This window comes from Gallus gallus, chromosome 20, assembly GCF_016699485.2.
Source record: "Gallus gallus isolate bGalGal1 chromosome 20, bGalGal1.mat.broiler.GRCg7b, whole genome shotgun sequence".
In the NCBI taxonomy this organism is placed as follows: domain Eukaryota; kingdom Metazoa; phylum Chordata; class Aves; order Galliformes; family Phasianidae; genus Gallus; species Gallus gallus.
The window spans coordinates 2,987,692-3,004,185 of NC_052551.1; the positions used below are offsets into that span (position 1 = coordinate 2,987,692).

General features: G+C 55.7%; 2 protein-coding genes across 14 annotated transcripts in view; one reads left to right on the top strand and one right to left on the bottom strand.

The window, feature by feature from the left end:
* The first annotated feature begins 5,883 nt into the window (after nucleotides 1-5,883).
* GSS (glutathione synthetase) lies at nucleotides 5,884-13,843 on the top strand. Of its 2 annotated transcripts, none has more exons than XM_025142428.3 (13): nucleotides 5,884-5,913; nucleotides 6,404-6,562; nucleotides 6,640-6,785; nucleotides 7,768-7,843; nucleotides 8,385-8,524; nucleotides 8,610-8,726; nucleotides 9,008-9,088; nucleotides 9,858-9,935; nucleotides 10,982-11,048; nucleotides 11,640-11,834; nucleotides 12,017-12,098; nucleotides 12,321-12,510; nucleotides 13,041-13,843. In XM_025142428.3, exons 2-13 carry the CDS (start codon nucleotides 6,434-6,436, stop codon nucleotides 13,162-13,164), a joined length of 1,425 nt encoding a protein of 474 aa, XP_024998196.2. In that variant the 5' UTR covers nucleotides 5,884-5,913; nucleotides 6,404-6,433; the 3' UTR covers nucleotides 13,165-13,843. The 2 variants fall into 2 exon arrangements, with proteins under 2 accessions (XP_024998196.2, XP_425692.4); XM_425692.8 differs by having other exon boundaries at nucleotides 6,433-6,562.
* A 1,087-nt stretch (nucleotides 13,844-14,930) lies between these two features.
* The window catches only part of ACSS2 (acyl-CoA synthetase short-chain family member 2), a 31,850-nt gene continuing 30,286 nt past the window's right edge, over nucleotides 14,931-16,494 (bottom strand). For all 12 annotated transcript variants that reach the window (XM_040650801.2, XM_040650799.2, XM_015296792.4 and 9 more), the window contains one exon: nucleotides 14,931-16,479. In XM_040650801.2, coding sequence (XP_040506735.1) covers nucleotides 16,352-16,479 — 128 coding nt within the window. In that variant the 3' untranslated portion in view covers nucleotides 14,931-16,351. The remainder of the gene's footprint in view (nucleotides 16,480-16,494) is intronic.

Consider the following 16,494-nt stretch of genomic DNA (forward strand, 5'->3'; position numbering starts at 1 on the left):
AGAGCAGTCTACCACAGGCCCCCAACGCCGTGTCCCATGTGGGCACCCTCCCACCAGGCTGGTGGCCAGAAGCCCACGACTCTGTCAGGATTTGGGAGCAGCTGATGCAGAGCTGGACTCTACGATGTGACTTCTGCACCTCCCTTGGGGAAACCATCGAGGAAACACCGACCCTAAGATCCCATTTGGCCACAGTGTCACAGAGGCATTAAATCTTGCCAAGACAGCAGCGTTGCCATGTCAGGAAGAGCAGCAGGCGTTTGTAGACCACGGGTTCCTCTGAGGTCACCCTGGTGGTCTTCTGCTTTGTCCTGGGCTCGGAGTCGGGTTTCCACCCACACCCTGGAGGGGCCCAAGGCCTTTGGTACCATTGCCACGAGTGCCCCGGCAGTGGGATGAGCTGTTGGCCCGGGCCTACCAGCTGCCCAAGCCTTGCACATTCTTCTCAGGGCACGTACCCATCCCGTGCTCTGCTCACCCCCTCCCTGCCTTATCTTTAAAGAGATTTTATTTTTGGAGATTCCTTCTGCAGTTCCTTCTGTTCGCCCTAGTTTCTCTCCCTCTTTGAAGATGTTCCAGCAGGGTCCATCAAAGGCCAAGCAGATCTGTAGAAAGGGAAATGTGGAATGGTCACTTAGGCAGCTGCTGAAATGCACTTCCTGTGGGTTTGGGTGTTTTCGGAGCTGGCCTTTGTGATGTGGTTTTCAGGGTGGTAGGAAGCTCATCCTCACATTGCTGGCCAGGCCTGAGCTGTGCCCTGCTCAGACAGGTGCAAAGCAACATCCCCTGCAGGGCGGCAGCTCCCGTGGAACCCCACGGGCACAGTGAAGAGCCCACAGCTATAGCTGGAGTGGAGAGGAATTGCTTTAGGCTATCAGTCTGCTTGGCCAGCCCACAGCTCTCCACAGCCATCCTCAGCAATGTGAACATCTCTCCAGCCATTGAGGCACCCTCGTTTTTCCTTCCGTAGCTCTCTGCTTGACATGTTGGCATCCTGTGAGATGATGGATGAGAATGGGGCTCCTCAGGCTGGATAAGTGTCTCCCCATGGGCTGGGACACCACCAGCACCCAACTGTTGAGTGTTTTGCAGTCAGATCAGCTCCTCGCCGGACCCAGAGATCCACGGGGTGCTGGAGGGCTCAGCCACCCCCAGGTGATCCCCCTGCTGCTCTCTGACCCCACGGGAGGAATGCTTCCCATTAGCAGTCTCCGATAAGTGGCTGGAAGGAGAATTACTCTCCGTGTTGGGCAGTTTGCTAGAGGTTTCCACACTTAACATATCACCGCTATCAGCTCCCTGAAATGCACGGGAGAGGAGCGCGAAGGCGGCTGTTTAGATAAAGACAATCTGCAGAAGGGCTATTTCGGGCATATTTCCATCCAGAGGGAATGTCTGCGCACAGGCGGGGGTGACAGCCCAGCACTGCCACCCGACAGCATCCCTCCAGTCAGCCTGGGGCTGCAAGGCTCCCTCCAAAGCAAACGCCTGCCCTGCAAAGCACTTTTACACCAAAAAGCCTTTGGGAACATAGGTGAAGTTGCTGCTGCTTGCTGTGGCAAAAGACTTGGACAGCAAGAGGTGCTTCCAGTGCATGCAAGAAATGAATATCCAGAATGACTATCAGGACTGAGAATGTACCTGGAAGAAACATGACTTGATAAATAGGGCCAGAATTTGCAAGCAGAGTTCTGGAAAGGTCCCATTCAGGCACAGACAGCAAGATCACCTGGAGACAGGGAGAACTGGAGAGTTTTATTTGTTCACTTTGATTTTCCCAGCTCTGAGGTTATAGGGACTTTCTTCTCCGGATGGATGGCCACCGAAAGACCCAGCATCTGTTTAACAGCAAGAGTTGTACTGAACGCTGCAAACATCACAGGAATGTGTGAGCTGACTTCAGTGAAGATGCTTGAGGTTTTGGCAATGCATTTCAAAAAGAGAGAAAAGAGCCTCTTGCCCCACTCATCTGAACACTTAATAACACCTCAACTGCAGCTGGCTGCCAGGACAGGTCCTGGCACACAGCAGCTGTTGAAAATGAGGTCCGAGAGCTGCCTTGGTCATGATTTCCAACACATTTCTGCACAGTGTGGGACAGGACATATGTTGAGCCCACAGCACACAGCTGCTCAGCCCCTGCTCCCTCTGCTCCCCGCACATCCTCGTTGCTCCATGGGAAGCTCCATCAGAGCCGTGCTGATGAGCTGAGCTGATGGAATTGGTGTGCTGCACTGGGATGTGCTGCATGGCCTCAGCATTTGTTTCCTTGGCTTCACAAAAGCTGTGGCTCTGCTCTCCTAGCCCATCAGCCCAGTTTTCTGCTTGCTGCGTGCTCAGGCACTGCGTAGTTCTTTCCCCCCTTACTGTGTTTGGTCAGCAAGCCTCATGCTTGATCAAACTCAGCTCATCTCATGACAAGGGATGATTGTTGAAGACCAAGTGGCAACAACCATGGGAGCTTTTCATGAGACCTGGTAGGCTTGGCTCTTCCTTAAGACTGCTGCCACCTGGAAGGGAGTGATATTCCTGCATGTCCCCATGCTACAGCAGACCTCCCTACATCACTGTGGCCCATCACATGGTCACAGTAGGAACATGGCTCACTGCAGGTTGCCAAGCAGGCCCTGACCTGGTGAAGACAGAAGGAGATGGTGGTGACCAGCCAGGACTTCTCCTTCTTGGCCAGGGAAGCAGATCCTTCACATCTGCTGGTGTCCCAGACCCACGCAAAAGGCTGTGGCAGGGTCTTGCCCAGGCTTGTGCTGAGGACACACACTCACAGCACCTTGGCTGGGTGACAGAAGACCCAGAAATGTCTGGTGGCACCTCCCAGCTTTTGCTCAGTATCCACAGCACTTTGAGGGGCTGCTGCTGTCCCCCACAGTTGGTGCACCCTGCTCCATCCTGGGATCCAAGCTGAGCTTTTATTTCTCCAGATTGGTGTCTATGCCTAATTCCAGGTTTCCAGTCTGGATGCACCCTGGTAGGACAGCAGCTTGCAGAAAGCAGCTTTCCTTTACAAGTCCCCTGGGACCAGGAAAGTCCCACGGCCTTTTGGGCTATGGGGCTACCCTGAGCAACCTGTGCAGCAGCAGAACTGGACACAGCCTGAACTGTCACCTGTTTGTTGGCTGCTGAGTGAAATAAACCTCCCAGAAAGCAGCCCGGGGAGCAGATCCTGGTGCTGCAGGGACCCTGGGTCAATGGGTCCACTAAGAAAGAGTGGTGAGACATTGGGACAGGCTGCCCAGGGAAGTGGTGGAGTCACTGTCCCTGGAGGTTTTCAAGAAAAGGGTAGATGTGGCACTTGGGGACACGGTTTACAGGGCGTGGTGGTGGTGGATTGGTTAGCCCAGATCTTAGTGGTCTTTTCCAACCTTAGTGATTCCATGATTCTATTCTACAATCCTATACATGGTCAGTGTGGTGGCTGCTGGCGAGCCAAGGAGAAGGGGATGAGCATCCATGGCCATGGTCCAGGGCAGGCTGCTGGGGGGCATGTGTGCACATCCCCATCCTGGAGCTTGTGCTCCACTCTGGGCAGTGACAGCACAGCCAACCTCAGGTGGAAGGGGATGGTTTGGTTTTCCAGGTCCCACTGGATCACTCACAGCCCGGTTCAGTGCTATTTATACCTCACTCCATGGCTGCTCCACGGCACAGAAAGGCCTGGTGGAAGAGCTAAGGAAGTGAAATTACTTTGGGGAAGAAATGACACTACTCGTTTATAAATAACTCGGGTTTCATTGATCTTTTAGATGCTCCCTTGGCAGAGAGTCCAATGTCATCGCTCCAGTCATGCAGACAATACTTGGGCATTGTTTTATTCTCAGTTACAGGGAAAAGGACAGCACCAGCTGCATTGCTATCTTTAGCCCATGAGAGCACCCCTCAATTGTTCTGCACTTCAAACAATAGGCACACGTGTGGAGGGTTTAAGATTGCTGGCCTTAGCAGAGCATTTCACATTGAAATGCAGCCTCGGAGACAATAGATTTCTTTCATGCCCTTGCTCAAGCTGGTATTCCTATGACGGAGAAGGCAGGGTGCAGGAGCTCTGCCTTGTTTTCCTCTAGCAGGATGGGCCAGCGAGGGGGCTGGACTCCCTGGGGAGCCCTGCGAGTTCCATCCACAAAAATAGCCCTATTGTTCTGCCTCTATTTAGCTGGTGTGGAACATCACATCATCCTCTCCTCGCAGGGTCAAACCAGTGGCTCCCTTGCTACTCCATTGCAAAATGTGTTCCAGCACCGGCATGCAAACATCTCAAGATACAGCAGCGTTGGCCAAAACCCCACGAGTTGGTATCTCTGCAGCTGGAACTGCAGCGAGGCAGAATGAGGGGATTTTTTTTTAACAGGGTACCAGGGGAAGCGAGCACACAGGACAAGCACTGCTGGGAAGGCAGCGGCTCGGCGAGCACTGGCAGCTGCACGGTATCAAATGCCTGCATACCTCAGCAGCACGGCCAGCTCACAGCCACCAGCTCCCTGCCCACCCTGCACTGCGCTGTGCTCGCATCCCAAGCACCTGGGCACGCTGCGGGCATCGCGGGCTCGGTATGGGGCTGCTGGGGATGGACCCTCCGCTGAGGGGAACAAGAAAAGCAGCTTTGGCTCAGAGCCATTGATTCCCTCCTTGCTGAAGCTGATTTGTATTGAGTTCCACTTGTCTGAACCCTGGGCAGCCTTTGAGTGCAGACACGGCACCCCAAAGCCACGAAGCTCATCACGGAAGGCTCCGGTAAAGCCACATAAATCTTGGAAGGCTCTGATAAAGCCACAGGAGAGGTTTACAGGCATAAAGCGCTTTTCTTTTCAACTTTGCAGGACTCTATTTTTAGCAAATAAAGATAACGTCCCAGTTGCTGTTGTTCATCTTTTGTTGCATGGAACATGCCAAATACTTACCGTGTCTGCCATATTTTTTTATCACTTAACCTCCTCCAAGCTGCACTGCGGCTCCGTCGCGCTGCAGCAGAGATTATGGGCTATCTGCGTGTGCTGCTCATGGAACGGCTCAGGTTGGAGCGGACCTCAAAGATCACTTGGCTCCAGCCCCCTGCCACGGGCAGGGCTGCCAGCCATTAGATCAGGCTGCCCAGGATCACATCCAACCTGGCTTTGCACGCCTCCAGAGATGGGGCATCCACAACCCCTCTGGGCAACCCATCCCGCATCCGCCCGGGGTGACCGAGGAAAGATCCCATTGTCCGGACTGAATGTGGAAAGGGGAGCAGAAGGCAACGCAGAGCGCCCTACAAAAAGAGCATTCCCAGCCTGAGCAGCTGCGTTCGTCCTGGGCGCTGTGAAGACGGCAGCACCTTTCCCAGCTCTCCTGAAATGAAACTGGAGTGCACTTTGCAATGCTTTGATTAGCAACTCCAGCTTGCCACGTCCTCCTTTTACTCTCACAGCAAGCGGGGAGCAGAGCAGACTCCGGGCTCTGCCAGGAGTGAGAACTGAGAGGGCAGCGCTGCTGCCTGCGTGCAGCCAAGGCGGCCCACACCCATCCCATCCTACACCCAACACCCAACGCATCCCCCCCCACCATGCCCTACACCCAACACGCCCTATACCCAAAGCACCCTACACACAGTGCATCCTAAACCCAACATGTCCTGCACACAATGTGTCCTATGCACCCAACACGCCCTGTACCCCACGCACACACACAACACACCCCCCGAAGCCCCCCCATACCAGCCGGGGCACAAAGACACGCCGCCCTGCCCCGCCCCCCCCGTGCCAAGCACGCATGCGCGCTCTAAGCCCCGCCCTCCTCCCTGGCCGCTTTTTTCCACGCTGATAGGTCGGTGGGGCTGCCAATCGTCTGGCTTTTAGGGGCGGGGCCAGGCTATTGTCCAATCGCCGTGAAGAAGGCGGGGCAGCCCGGGAGCGCAGGAAGCAGGTACGGGTTGGGGTGCGCGGCGTGCGGGCTGTGGGGGGCTACGGGGGGACTGGGATGCTGTGGGGTTCAGGGGTCTATAGGGCTCTGGTGGGCTGTGGGGTGCAGGATGGCTGTGGTGCTCAGGGGACCGTGGGGGGCTGTGGGGTGCAGGGTGGCTGTGGTGCTCGGGGGGCTGTAGGGTGCAGGGAGGCTAAGAGGGATTCGCGAGCCATGGGGTGCAGACGGGCAGTGGGGGACTGAAGGGACGTAAAATGCAAGGGGGGGGGGTTGGGATGCGGGGTGCCTGTATGGTGCAGGAGATCTGTAGGCCACAGGGGGGCCATGGGTCGCAGGGGGGCTGTAGGGGGCTGGATGCAGGTCATGGGGTTCAGAGGGCTGCAGGGCCGTCAGCCGAGGCACGGTGGCCGTGTGGAGATGTGGGGTGGATGGGTACCACCAGTGGGGCCAGGGCAGGCGCTGCCGCTCCTCACCCCCAGCCGGGGCTGCTCAGGGGCCGTGGGTGACCCTGTGGTGCCGCAGCATGGCGGGGCCGTGGGACGCGGTGCTGCGGGATGAGGCAGCCCTGAGGCAGGCAGCAGTGGTGGCGGTGGACGCGGCGCTGCTGGAGGGCGTGCTGATGCGCACCGATGCTGAGCCCAATGCCTCCGAGGTAAGTGTAGTCCCCCCCCCCCCGGCCTCCGGAGCCGCACAGCCCCCCACCAAAGCACTGCCGCCGTGCCCCTGCAGGTGGTGAGCTATGCGCCCTTCACGCTGCTGCCCTCGGCCGTGCCCCGCGCCCTGTTTGAGCAGGCCTATGCTGTGCAGAGGGACTTCAACCTGCTGGTGGATGCCATCAGCCGGGACAAGGAGTTCCTGGAGCGCACCCTGGCCAGGTAACGTGTTGCTGGTTGCATTTAGTGGAACGCGGAGTCATGGAATCATTGCAGAAAGTCATTAAGGTTGGTAAACGCCTCAAAGGTCGTCCAGTCCAACCATCAGCCCACCGTGCCCACTGAAGCACGTCCCTCCGTGCCACTTCTTCACACCTCCAGGGGCAGTGACTCCACCACCTCCCTGGGCGGCTGTGCCACTGCATCCCTGCTCCTTCAGAGAAGGTATTTCTCCTAACATCCAGCCTAAATGTTAAGTAGGAATCATGTATCACCTCTGCAGGAATCTCTTTTTTGCTGGCTTTTTGTCCCGGCGTTCATTTCCATCAAGTCTCTGCGATTTGAGGTCTCCCTGGGCCAGCAGTTGGCTGCCTGCAGTGACTTCTGCCTCGCCAGTACCTGAGCCTTGCGGCTTCTCACTTCGCTGGCACTGGGGCTGTGAATTCAAGTAGCTGCAGGCTTCGAGTCCTGTCTGTAGCAGCCTGCTTTGGTCTTGTCTGCGCTTGTCGGCAGCTGGCTGCTTGCTGCCAGAGCCTTAAGTTGCCTTATGTTGTGTCACGGGAAGTTCAGGTTGAAGATCTGGAGAATTTTTTTCTCAGAAATTACAGTTACGCATTGGAGCAAACTGCACTTGGTACAGTCACTGTCCCTGGAGGTGTTCAAGTCATGTAGGGGTATAGCACTGACAGACGTGGGTAGTGGGCACGGTGGGATGGTTTGGGTTGCACTCAGCACTGCAGCACACGAAACTCAGAGACCCACCAGGACAGGCATCTGATGCAGCCCCTGAGCTGTGTGTGCAGGCACGGGGATGCCTCTGGGACCTTCCCTGTGTCTGCAGAACTCTGTCATCTTCCTTTGCTTTTGCTCTGTGTTGTCTCTGCCCCACATCCCCACGCACTGCGCTAGGAATATCCCCAGCAGGGATTCTCTAGTGCCTCTGTAGTGCTGGGAGGGGACTGACCTGGTCCTGCTGTCCCTCCAGCACCATCAAGGTGGATGACTTCACGGCACGGCTCTTCAAGATCCACCAGCAGGTTCTGGAGGAAGGGCTGGCACAGGTAGGCCACAGCAGGGTGGGTGGGCTGCCACATGCCCCAGCCCTCTGTGGGTGCATTGGGGAGAGGTGCATGGAGCTCCTCAGCCAGGGCTGGGGTCGCTGCTAAGTGGCATTGTACAGAGCCAAGGCCATTCCCAGCAAAGAGCCCAAGGAGCTGGGAGGGAAGGGAATAAGGACAGCTGACTTCAACTGGCCAAAGGGATATTTCATGCCATATGGCATCACGTGGAAGGAGTTTTCAAGGGAGTGGGAGTTCATTTCACCCTCATTCACTTGCTGGGGGCAAGCTGGGCATCAGTCTGGGAGTGCTGAGCAATTGCTTATTCATCACTTGTTATATACGTTATATACAGTCATAATTATTTATGCTTTTCCTTGTTCTCTTAGTAGATGGTTTTACCCCAACCCACGAGGTCTGTTTTGTTTTGATTCTCTCCCCCATCACGCTGCGAATGGAGGGAGTGAGCGAGCAGCTGTGTGGTGCTGAGCCACCCTGCTGGGTGGGTGCGGGGCCCCACCTCACTCCCTCCCCTCCGTCTCAGTCTGTGTTTTTAGGCATCAACCGCTCTGACTACATGTTTGACTGCGGGGCAGGCAGCCTGCCGGCGCTGAAGCAGATTGAGATCAACACCATCGCTGCCAGCTTCGGCGGCCTCGCCTCCCGCACCGCTGCTGTGCATGGGTATGGAGCAGCTGCAGCCCGCCCTGTGCCCCAGCACGGACCCGTTGTGCCTGGGGCCAGGTCTGGAGCTGCTTCTGTCCTGCAGGCGGGTGCTCAGAGTGCTGGGGAAGCCTGAGGAGGCGGCGAGGTTGCTGCCCAATGACCCTGCCCGTGGGCTGGCTATGGGCATCGCCAAGGCGTGGGAGCTGTACGGCTCACCGAGGTGAGTGCTACCAGCTCCTGGAGCTGCACGTACATGGTTTACAGCTGTACTTCCTGGACAGTGCTGTTGGTTTAATGACCCTGATAGAGCCCGGCCTCTCCCTGCCCTTCTCCTTTGTGCGTGGTGGTGTCCCGGGGCTGGTCCTGCTCTCTGTGCCAGGCCACAGAACTGCTGCAGGAGGCTCACGGGAGCCGTGCAGGCAGCCTGGATGACAGAGATCAGTGGTGGGTGAGCCTGGCGAGTGATCTCTGCGTTAATGGTGCCCCGTGCGTCTCTTCCAGTGCCGTGGTGATGTTCCTGGTGGAGGAGGCCCAAAGGAATATTTTTGATCAGCGATGTGTGGAAAATGAGCTTTGGGACAGGTAAAGCAGTCTGTCTGCTTCTCAGTTGGCCACCTGCGCAAGGTTAAAGTTAAAACGTGTCACCGGTTCCTGTCCTGTTGGAGGGCATGCCGAGGTGTGCAGCAGGGCTGTCCTTACCTTAGACTTCTCCCTGAGGTCTCTCAGCTTTCCTTCGTCAGCGTCCTGTTCCAGCAGCACCAAAGCCACTGCTCTCCAGGGCTGGTACCCATGGGTCCTCAGAGCTGCTCCAGGGTGGCTTTGGTGCAGGCCAAGCCAGTAAGGAGAAGAGCAGGGATACCAGTGGTCCTCTCTGCTCTCTAACTTGGGATTGGGCAGAGGGTCTTCAGTAAAAGCTTAATTAGTGAAGCTTCAGCCCCACTGGGAAGGGCTCTGCAGACCTGTGGGGCTCTGGGGAAGATGAGGTCAGAGGAGGCTGAGCCCCAGGGCTGAGCGTGGTTGGGGGAGAGCCGCGACCCCACCAGGAACTCTGCAGGGCCACAGTGCCACTGTGTGGGGAGGGACGATAGGGCTGAAGGGAGGAGGTTCCCCAGGAAGCAAAGCATCTGCAGCCACAGGCTGGGAAGCCAGCAGTGAGCCTGTCCTGCAGGGATGACAGAGCAGAATGAACATTGGCTTCTCTTAGAAAAGCTTTTGGAAGTGAAAAGTGAGGGTGGAAGAACGCGGGGTGTTCAGCACGCGCTGCTTCCTGCAGCATTTGGGCTGGGTGCTGGAAACGGGGCTGTTCTGTGAGCTGTGTGTGCCTCTTGTGACCGCCCCGCTCCTCCTGCAGGAACATTCGGGTCATCAGGAGGCGGTTCCGGGACGTGTATGAGCAGGGCTCCCTGGATGGCTCCCGGAGGCTCTATGTGTGAGTACAAGCAAGGTGCGCGCTCCGGCTCTGCACTGGGCACGCAGCTCTCAGCTGGAGCCATTGGGATGGTTTTGAGTGTAAATAGTGGCTTTCTGAGAGTGCAGGTCTCTTCTGTGCCCTAGGCTGCTGCTGCTTCCCTTAGGGATTACGTGATTGTTTTCACAGTGGTGGGACTTTGCACGCACACATCGGTCTTTTGCAGCTAGAAGCCCCATTTCTCTCCCCCAGACCACAGCCTCTGAGCTCTGCAGGGCCCTTTCTTCCTCCATGCACATCTGCAGCACACCCAGGCTGTTTCTGAGGTTTGCACCAATACGTTTCCTGTTGACCCTTCACGTGATGCTCTGCCTGGGTCTGGGTTACCCGTGCTGGAGGAGGAAGCACCGTGTCTGTGAAGCATTGGCACTGAGCACGCTCTGCTTCTCACCCACGCAGGCAGTTGATGCCAAGTGTGACGTTTGTCCTATCCCCAGGCTAACGTGCTTGGAGCTGCACGAGCCCAGAGGAAGCTGTGGTTGCACGCCAATGTTTTTTCTGTTGTTAGGCAGATTTTTTCCATGCTCTGACCTTTGGGGCCTCCGCCACGTTTAATTAATGAATACACTTGTCAGCACCAGGCGGTTAAGGGAGAAGTATTGCAGCGCTTCCTCTGGAGCATCCTCCCCTTGCCATGAGTGCTGTCACATGGCAGTGGCCCTGCTGGGCTGTGTGGCTGAGGTTGGGGTGTGTGGTACCGTGATGCTGGCAGCCGTGCCCTGCCCGGAATCACCCTCAGATAAGGATCCTGTTCCCTCCCAGCCACAAGAACATGAGGCTGCTCAACAATGAGCTCCTGACCTGCCCCTGGGCTGGGTGCCTGACTTATGGAGACTGTGCTTAGGGCAGGGCTTCCCACGTCCCAGGCGCTGCTTCTCGAGGAACTCAGGAGGCGAAGCAGAAAGGGCAAACCCCATCACGCTGCCTGTCTGGGCCTGTCAGCCCCTACATGCTGGGCTTTGGGCAGAGGAGCTGCTGGCTCTGATGGCTGCTGCTTTCTGTTCCAGGGGTGGCCAGGAGGTAGCAGTGGTGTACTACAGAGAGGGCTACGTGCCGAGCAACTACAATCAGCAGGTCAGCACCCACTGCTTGCTCCTAGAAGCTGTGGCAGGGGTTTGTAACACCCCATGGTCCTGTCCTGGGTGGGGTTAGTCCTGCCTGGGTGGTGTTGGGATGCTGCCTGTCCCCACTGCTCCTGTGGTGTTCCTGTAGCAAGGAAAGCGGGTGGCTTCCTCCTGCAGCCACCACTCCTGTGGGCACCTCCTGTCTGCAGCACTGAATCACTGCTGAGCAATGCAGGTTATTGCAGATCAGCACATACTTAAAGGCTTGAACTACAAACCTTTTTCTGCCCTCAGTTATGTATTAGGGCTGGTAGTAGCAGGTGATATTAGGTGGTGATTAGCAGGTGATATTGTCCTGAGTAGCAGGACAATACAGAGCAGCTCTTGCTGCTGTCTGGAAATGGCAGGGCACAGGGGGAGGTAGCAGAGCAGCGCTGTGTGCCGCTCCTAGGGGCTGTGGCAGATCCGTGGGTGTAGCTCTGCTGGGATCAGAGTGCTGTCCCCATCCCAGCAGGCAGGGATCTCACACGGAGAGCTGAGCAGAAACAAGAGGAGGAAGCCTGGCTGTGCTGATGGGCTGATTGCTCTCCCCCTGTCTCAGAACTGGGAGGCGCGGCTGCTGCTGGAGAGGTCACGGGCGGTGAAGTGCCCCGACATTGCCACGCAGCTGGCTGGCACCAAGAAGGTGCAGCAAGAGCTGAGCTGCCCAGGGACGCTGGAGAAGCTGCTGCCTGGTCACGCTGAGGCTGTCAAACGCATCAGAGCAACATTTGCTGGGCTGTACTCACTGGATGTGGTGAGTGGGATCGGAATGAGGGTGAAGACGAGACGCACACTTGGCCTGCATGATGTAATTCCTTGGTTCAGAAACAACATTGTGTTTTGCTGGCCTCGGGCCCCTGGTAGTCATGTTCAGAGAGGTCTCTGGAAGAGCTCCTGCTCCTCACTGATGCTTTGTTGTTGTCATCTGTCTTCCAGGGTGAAGAGGGTGACCAGATTGCTGCCACAGCTATTGCCAGCCCTGAGCGGTTTGTGCTGAAACCACAGCGAGAAGGAGGAGGTATGAGCTGAAGTGGGTACCTCTGGGTTTTGGTGTGGTTCACACTGTGTCCAGGATCCCCTGTGATGGCTCCTGGTCCTGGTCGGAGGGGTGAGAGGAGGGGTGGAGTGGCTTTGTGCCCATGGGGACGAATCACAGCAGTGAGGGAGCGCTGCTCCTGCTGAGCTCCAGGTCCCACTGCTGACAGGGCAGAGCAGGCACCTGACCCATGTGTTCCCTCAGGGAACAACCTGTATGGTGAGGAGCTCAGGCAGGTCCTGGAGAGGATCAAAGACAGCCCCGAGAGAACCTCCTACATCCTGATGGACAAGATCGAGCCGCAGCCAGCAGTGAATTACTTGTTGAGGGCACGCAGTCCCCTAAAAGCCTCCAAGTGCATCTCAGAGCTTGGTATTTTCGGTGTCTATGTCAGGTGAGTATCGTGCAGTGTGGGGTGGTTCCTGTCCCTGCTCCTGTGTCAGAGGAACATCTCAGCAGCAGGGCAGATATTCCAGGATGGAGGGATAGCGACAGATGGTGTCGAGTGGGATATGTGCCCAGCAGCAGCTTTCCAGACTGGTGGTTACTGGTGTGACAGCAGCATGGAGTTGCAGCTTCCCATCCCCAGCTGCTGGAGAAACCTCCCAGCACCTACACACAGCCTCACTCAGAAAGAGCTGAAGGTGGAAGTGGTCAATGCTCAACCCTAAGTAGCTGCTGCTTTTGTTTAAAACCCTCTATCGAGGCTCCACAGAAACACTTCAATAGCTTATAGATTGAAGCCCTCCTACAACTTTTAGAAACAAACGCACTCTGGCAGCATTCACAGCGTAGCATTGCTCCCATGCAGAGCATTCCAGCCACCATAGCCCAGCCAAAGAAGGGCAGCATTACCAGCAGATGGGAGAAATGCTGCAGGCTTTCTCTGCTCCACCATGTTTCCCCACTCCTTTCTCTTTGCAGGCAGGGCACAGAGCTGGTGCTGAACGAGGCAGCCGGGCACCTGCTGCGGACGAAGGCAGTGGAGCATGCAGATGGTGGGGTGGCAGCCGGGGTGGCGGTGCTGGACACCCCCTACCTGGTGTGAGCTCCTCGTGCAGTGCCCACAGGGCTGGGCTGCCACAGGGCTGCTTCCCTCAGGGTGCACCTGGCAAGGTGGGATGGGCTGGGGACAGCCAATGGTTTTGCATTTGTTGGGAGTGTGCTCTTGGAGGCTGCTGCAGCACTGGAGGTGACCCTGCTCAGTGCCAGTTCCAGTTTTCTTATGATCCTATGCACGTGGACAGCTGCCCTGCTGCAGCTTCCCCAAGCCTCCATCACTGTCAGCGCGTTCTCTTGGCTTTACTGTGGGACCAGCACTGAGGGATGACAAGATGCATCTCCCGGGTTTCCTGAATCAATGGGAACAGAGCAGCAGGTGCTCCTGCCCACGGGCTCATGTCTGCAGCGCACCCCTCTTCCACTCCAGCCCTGCTCAGCTGAGCAACTCCAGGTGTGACACAAAGTGCCCCTTCCTGGAAGTGCCCTGGTGAAGCACCCAGGCAGCCTGAGCTCTGCTGCTCAGTGACGGCAGCGAGGCCTAATGCCTGTGTTCCTGATGCCCTGCTGGCTGTGCCTACAGCCTGCGGTCCAGGTGCCTCAATCAAGCATTGTTCTGCTGCTGCACAGTGGTTCTGTTCTGTGGCTGATTCCACAATCCATGGCTGGTGTTCAGTTGGGGGGGTTGATTACCCCCACCAGAGATTAAAACATATGCTGAATCTAAACAAGGCTCTGGGGTCAGTTTTGCCTGAGAATAGCTGTGCAAAGAAGGACACATATCTTAAATTGTACCCAGAGTGGGGTTAGCTTGATGGATGTTTTGCATGAGCCTTGCATGAGTGCAGGCTCTGGGGGTTTGCTCTTGGCAGAGCTCTGTCCTCCATTTCAGGTGAAGCCATCAGGGCTGCTGGCTGCTCTGGGCTCTGCTTGAACTCCGTCTTGTAGACAGAGCTGGGGGCACAGCCTCCTTTACACACTTGCTCACTGCTGTGACACGTGGGGAGCCAGTTCTGCTCAGCTTGGTCCCTTCAAAGCCAAGTTTGATCTGACAAGCTGTGGTGGCAGCTGAGAGCTCACTGCAGCCCCTCAGTATCCACCTCTACTCCAAGCTCAGCTCCTGGTCCAGGCGTGGCTTTTGGGCAGCTGCACACCTATGCATGGACATTTCATGTACCTTCCTCAACCTGGCAGCTTCTGCTCTGTTCAACTGAGTGTGTGCAGCAGCATTGGAGATGTGGCCTGTGCTGCAGCCCAGTATGGGTGGCCAATGCTGAGCTGCAGGTGTGAGGCACAATGCACTCCAGGAAGAAACAGTTTGGTCATAGTCCTTGGGTGTGCATTTTGCTGGAGCAGTAAGAGGAGCAGGAGGTGAGCACTGGAGCAGGGCTCTGAGCTGCTGGAGGCAACATGTGCTGCTTTCTCCCTGGCACTGCTCCTGCATCCATCCTACACGTTGATGACACGTGGGTGTCACACAGTCTGGTGCTTTCCGTCCACCTTGGTGGAATGATGTTGGCTGCGGACCAGGGAGAAAATAAAGCACAGGCTCTGGCCCTGGAGCTTCTGTCCTCTGCTCAGTGTAGGGGCAGCACAGACTGAGCCACAGCCTTGGGAAAAGAGAAAAACATCACTGACACCACTGCAGCCACATCAGCACTGTCAGTGCTCAACCCCAACACAGGGATGAGTGTCTGTCCCACACCACTTGTGGCTTCCAGAACAGTTCCTGGTTATGGCACAGAGGTCTCCCCCTGGACTCTACACCACACAAACATTTACAGTGCACCTACCCCTACACATGCTCTAAGCCTGTTTCTGTTTTCTTGAATTTTTATTCCATTTTGCATAGAGTTCTAGCTGTCTCCAGCCAAAATTACACAACAGTAGTAACAGAGGAGGAGAACAGATGTAGGAACTCACGTCAAAGAAGTGGCACAATCCTGTGGAAGGGAGCAGTGGGTGGTATGTGGGACACAGGCACGACTGAGGTTATAGGTCACAGACAGGTACCATGCTGGTGAGAGCAGCAGGCAAGAAACGAGACTTGGGCAGCAGCTCTGCTCATTAAAGCTCTTTAAAGCTCATTTCTCCTTTGGTTTAAGTGTAGAAATCAAACAGCTCAGGTGTGATTTCAATGCAGACATAACAAGGAGGTATCTTTCCCAGCTCGATCCAGGGCTGATGTTCAATGTAATCAACGCGATGAGGAAATGTTGGCTTTGGTAATACCCTCATGGTGTTCAGACTTGGGCTGGAGTTACTGTTTTCTCTCATCATCATAAAGTCATGCCAGATTTAAGCAGAAGTAACACATGCTTGGTTGGCTTGCAGTGGGAAAGGTGTCTCTGCAGTGCTCTGTTCCCTGCTTCCTTTGGTACCAGCAGCACACACCCAACCCAGCCCTCGGAAGGGACATCTGGCTGTGCTGCCTCTGTGAGGATGAACCCATGTAAGCTGGGCTGCAAGCAACCAGACCATGGCCACAGCCAGCAAAGGACTCCAGGCTGGGAAACATGCACCAGCTGGCACTACATGGATAACAACAGCAGAACCTGGTACCAAAGAGCTCTAAAAAATCCAGCTAAAGCACAGAGCTCCTAAGCTTTGCTTCATTCCCTTTCAGGTATGGGACTTAAGCTAGAAAACAGTGGATGCAAGACTAAAACTCAGTTGTGCTTATGATGTGAGAATGCTTTTAAGTTTTCCCGTAGCTCTGAGTAGAAAAGGAAGCTTACTCAGCATGTAGACAGTGGCAGATGAGCCTTCCTTGCCTGCTTGCACTGAGTAACTCAGTACCACTTCCCCTACAACCTGTCCCCCAGCTCCTTCCCACTAAGGGAAGGACACCAGAGCAGCTCCTTCCCACTAAGGGAAGGACACCAGGGCCCCTCAACTACATAAAGTTAATCAACACCCCCCCAAGAGAAAACAATTAAAATCAAGATTGAGGTGATGAAAACAGAGGAGCACAAGTCACAAGTCCCTGTGTGAATGAGGCCAAACCTCAGATGTATGATACTCATCTCTGATGTGACGTACGTACTCCTCCAAGGCATGAACACGTTGGCAAGACACAGCCTCTCCAGGGTCAGCCTTCCTTCATCTCTTAACATTTGTACATTCAATTTCAACAGGTGAAGGTTTCTTTCCCAGGGCAGACAGTGGTTATTTGAGGGACCTGCTCATCAGGACACTGCTGCTACAGTTCTGTTCAGCAGGGAGAGGTCATGCTGCTACAGTTTGGTGTCACATCTGTCGTTGAAAAGCTGGTTTATAATGCCCGGGTTTACCAAGGTGGAGATGTCCCCCAGATCTCTGTCATTTTGGGCAATCTTCCTTAGTATCCGCCTGGTGATCTTTCCTGTAAGGACAACCA

Coding starts and splice junctions, on each gene's coding strand:
- GSS (XM_025142428.3), top strand. CDS start 6,434: ATGGCGGGGCCGTGGGACGCGGTGCTGCGGGATGAGGCAGCCCTGAGG. Junction 9,089..9,857: donor GAAAATGAGCTTTGGGACAG/GTAAAGCAGTCT, acceptor CTCCTCCTGCAG/GAACATTCGGGTCATCAGGA. Junction 9,936..10,981: donor GGCTCCCGGAGGCTCTATGT/GTGAGTACAAGC, acceptor TTTCTGTTCCAG/GGGTGGCCAGGAGGTAGCAG.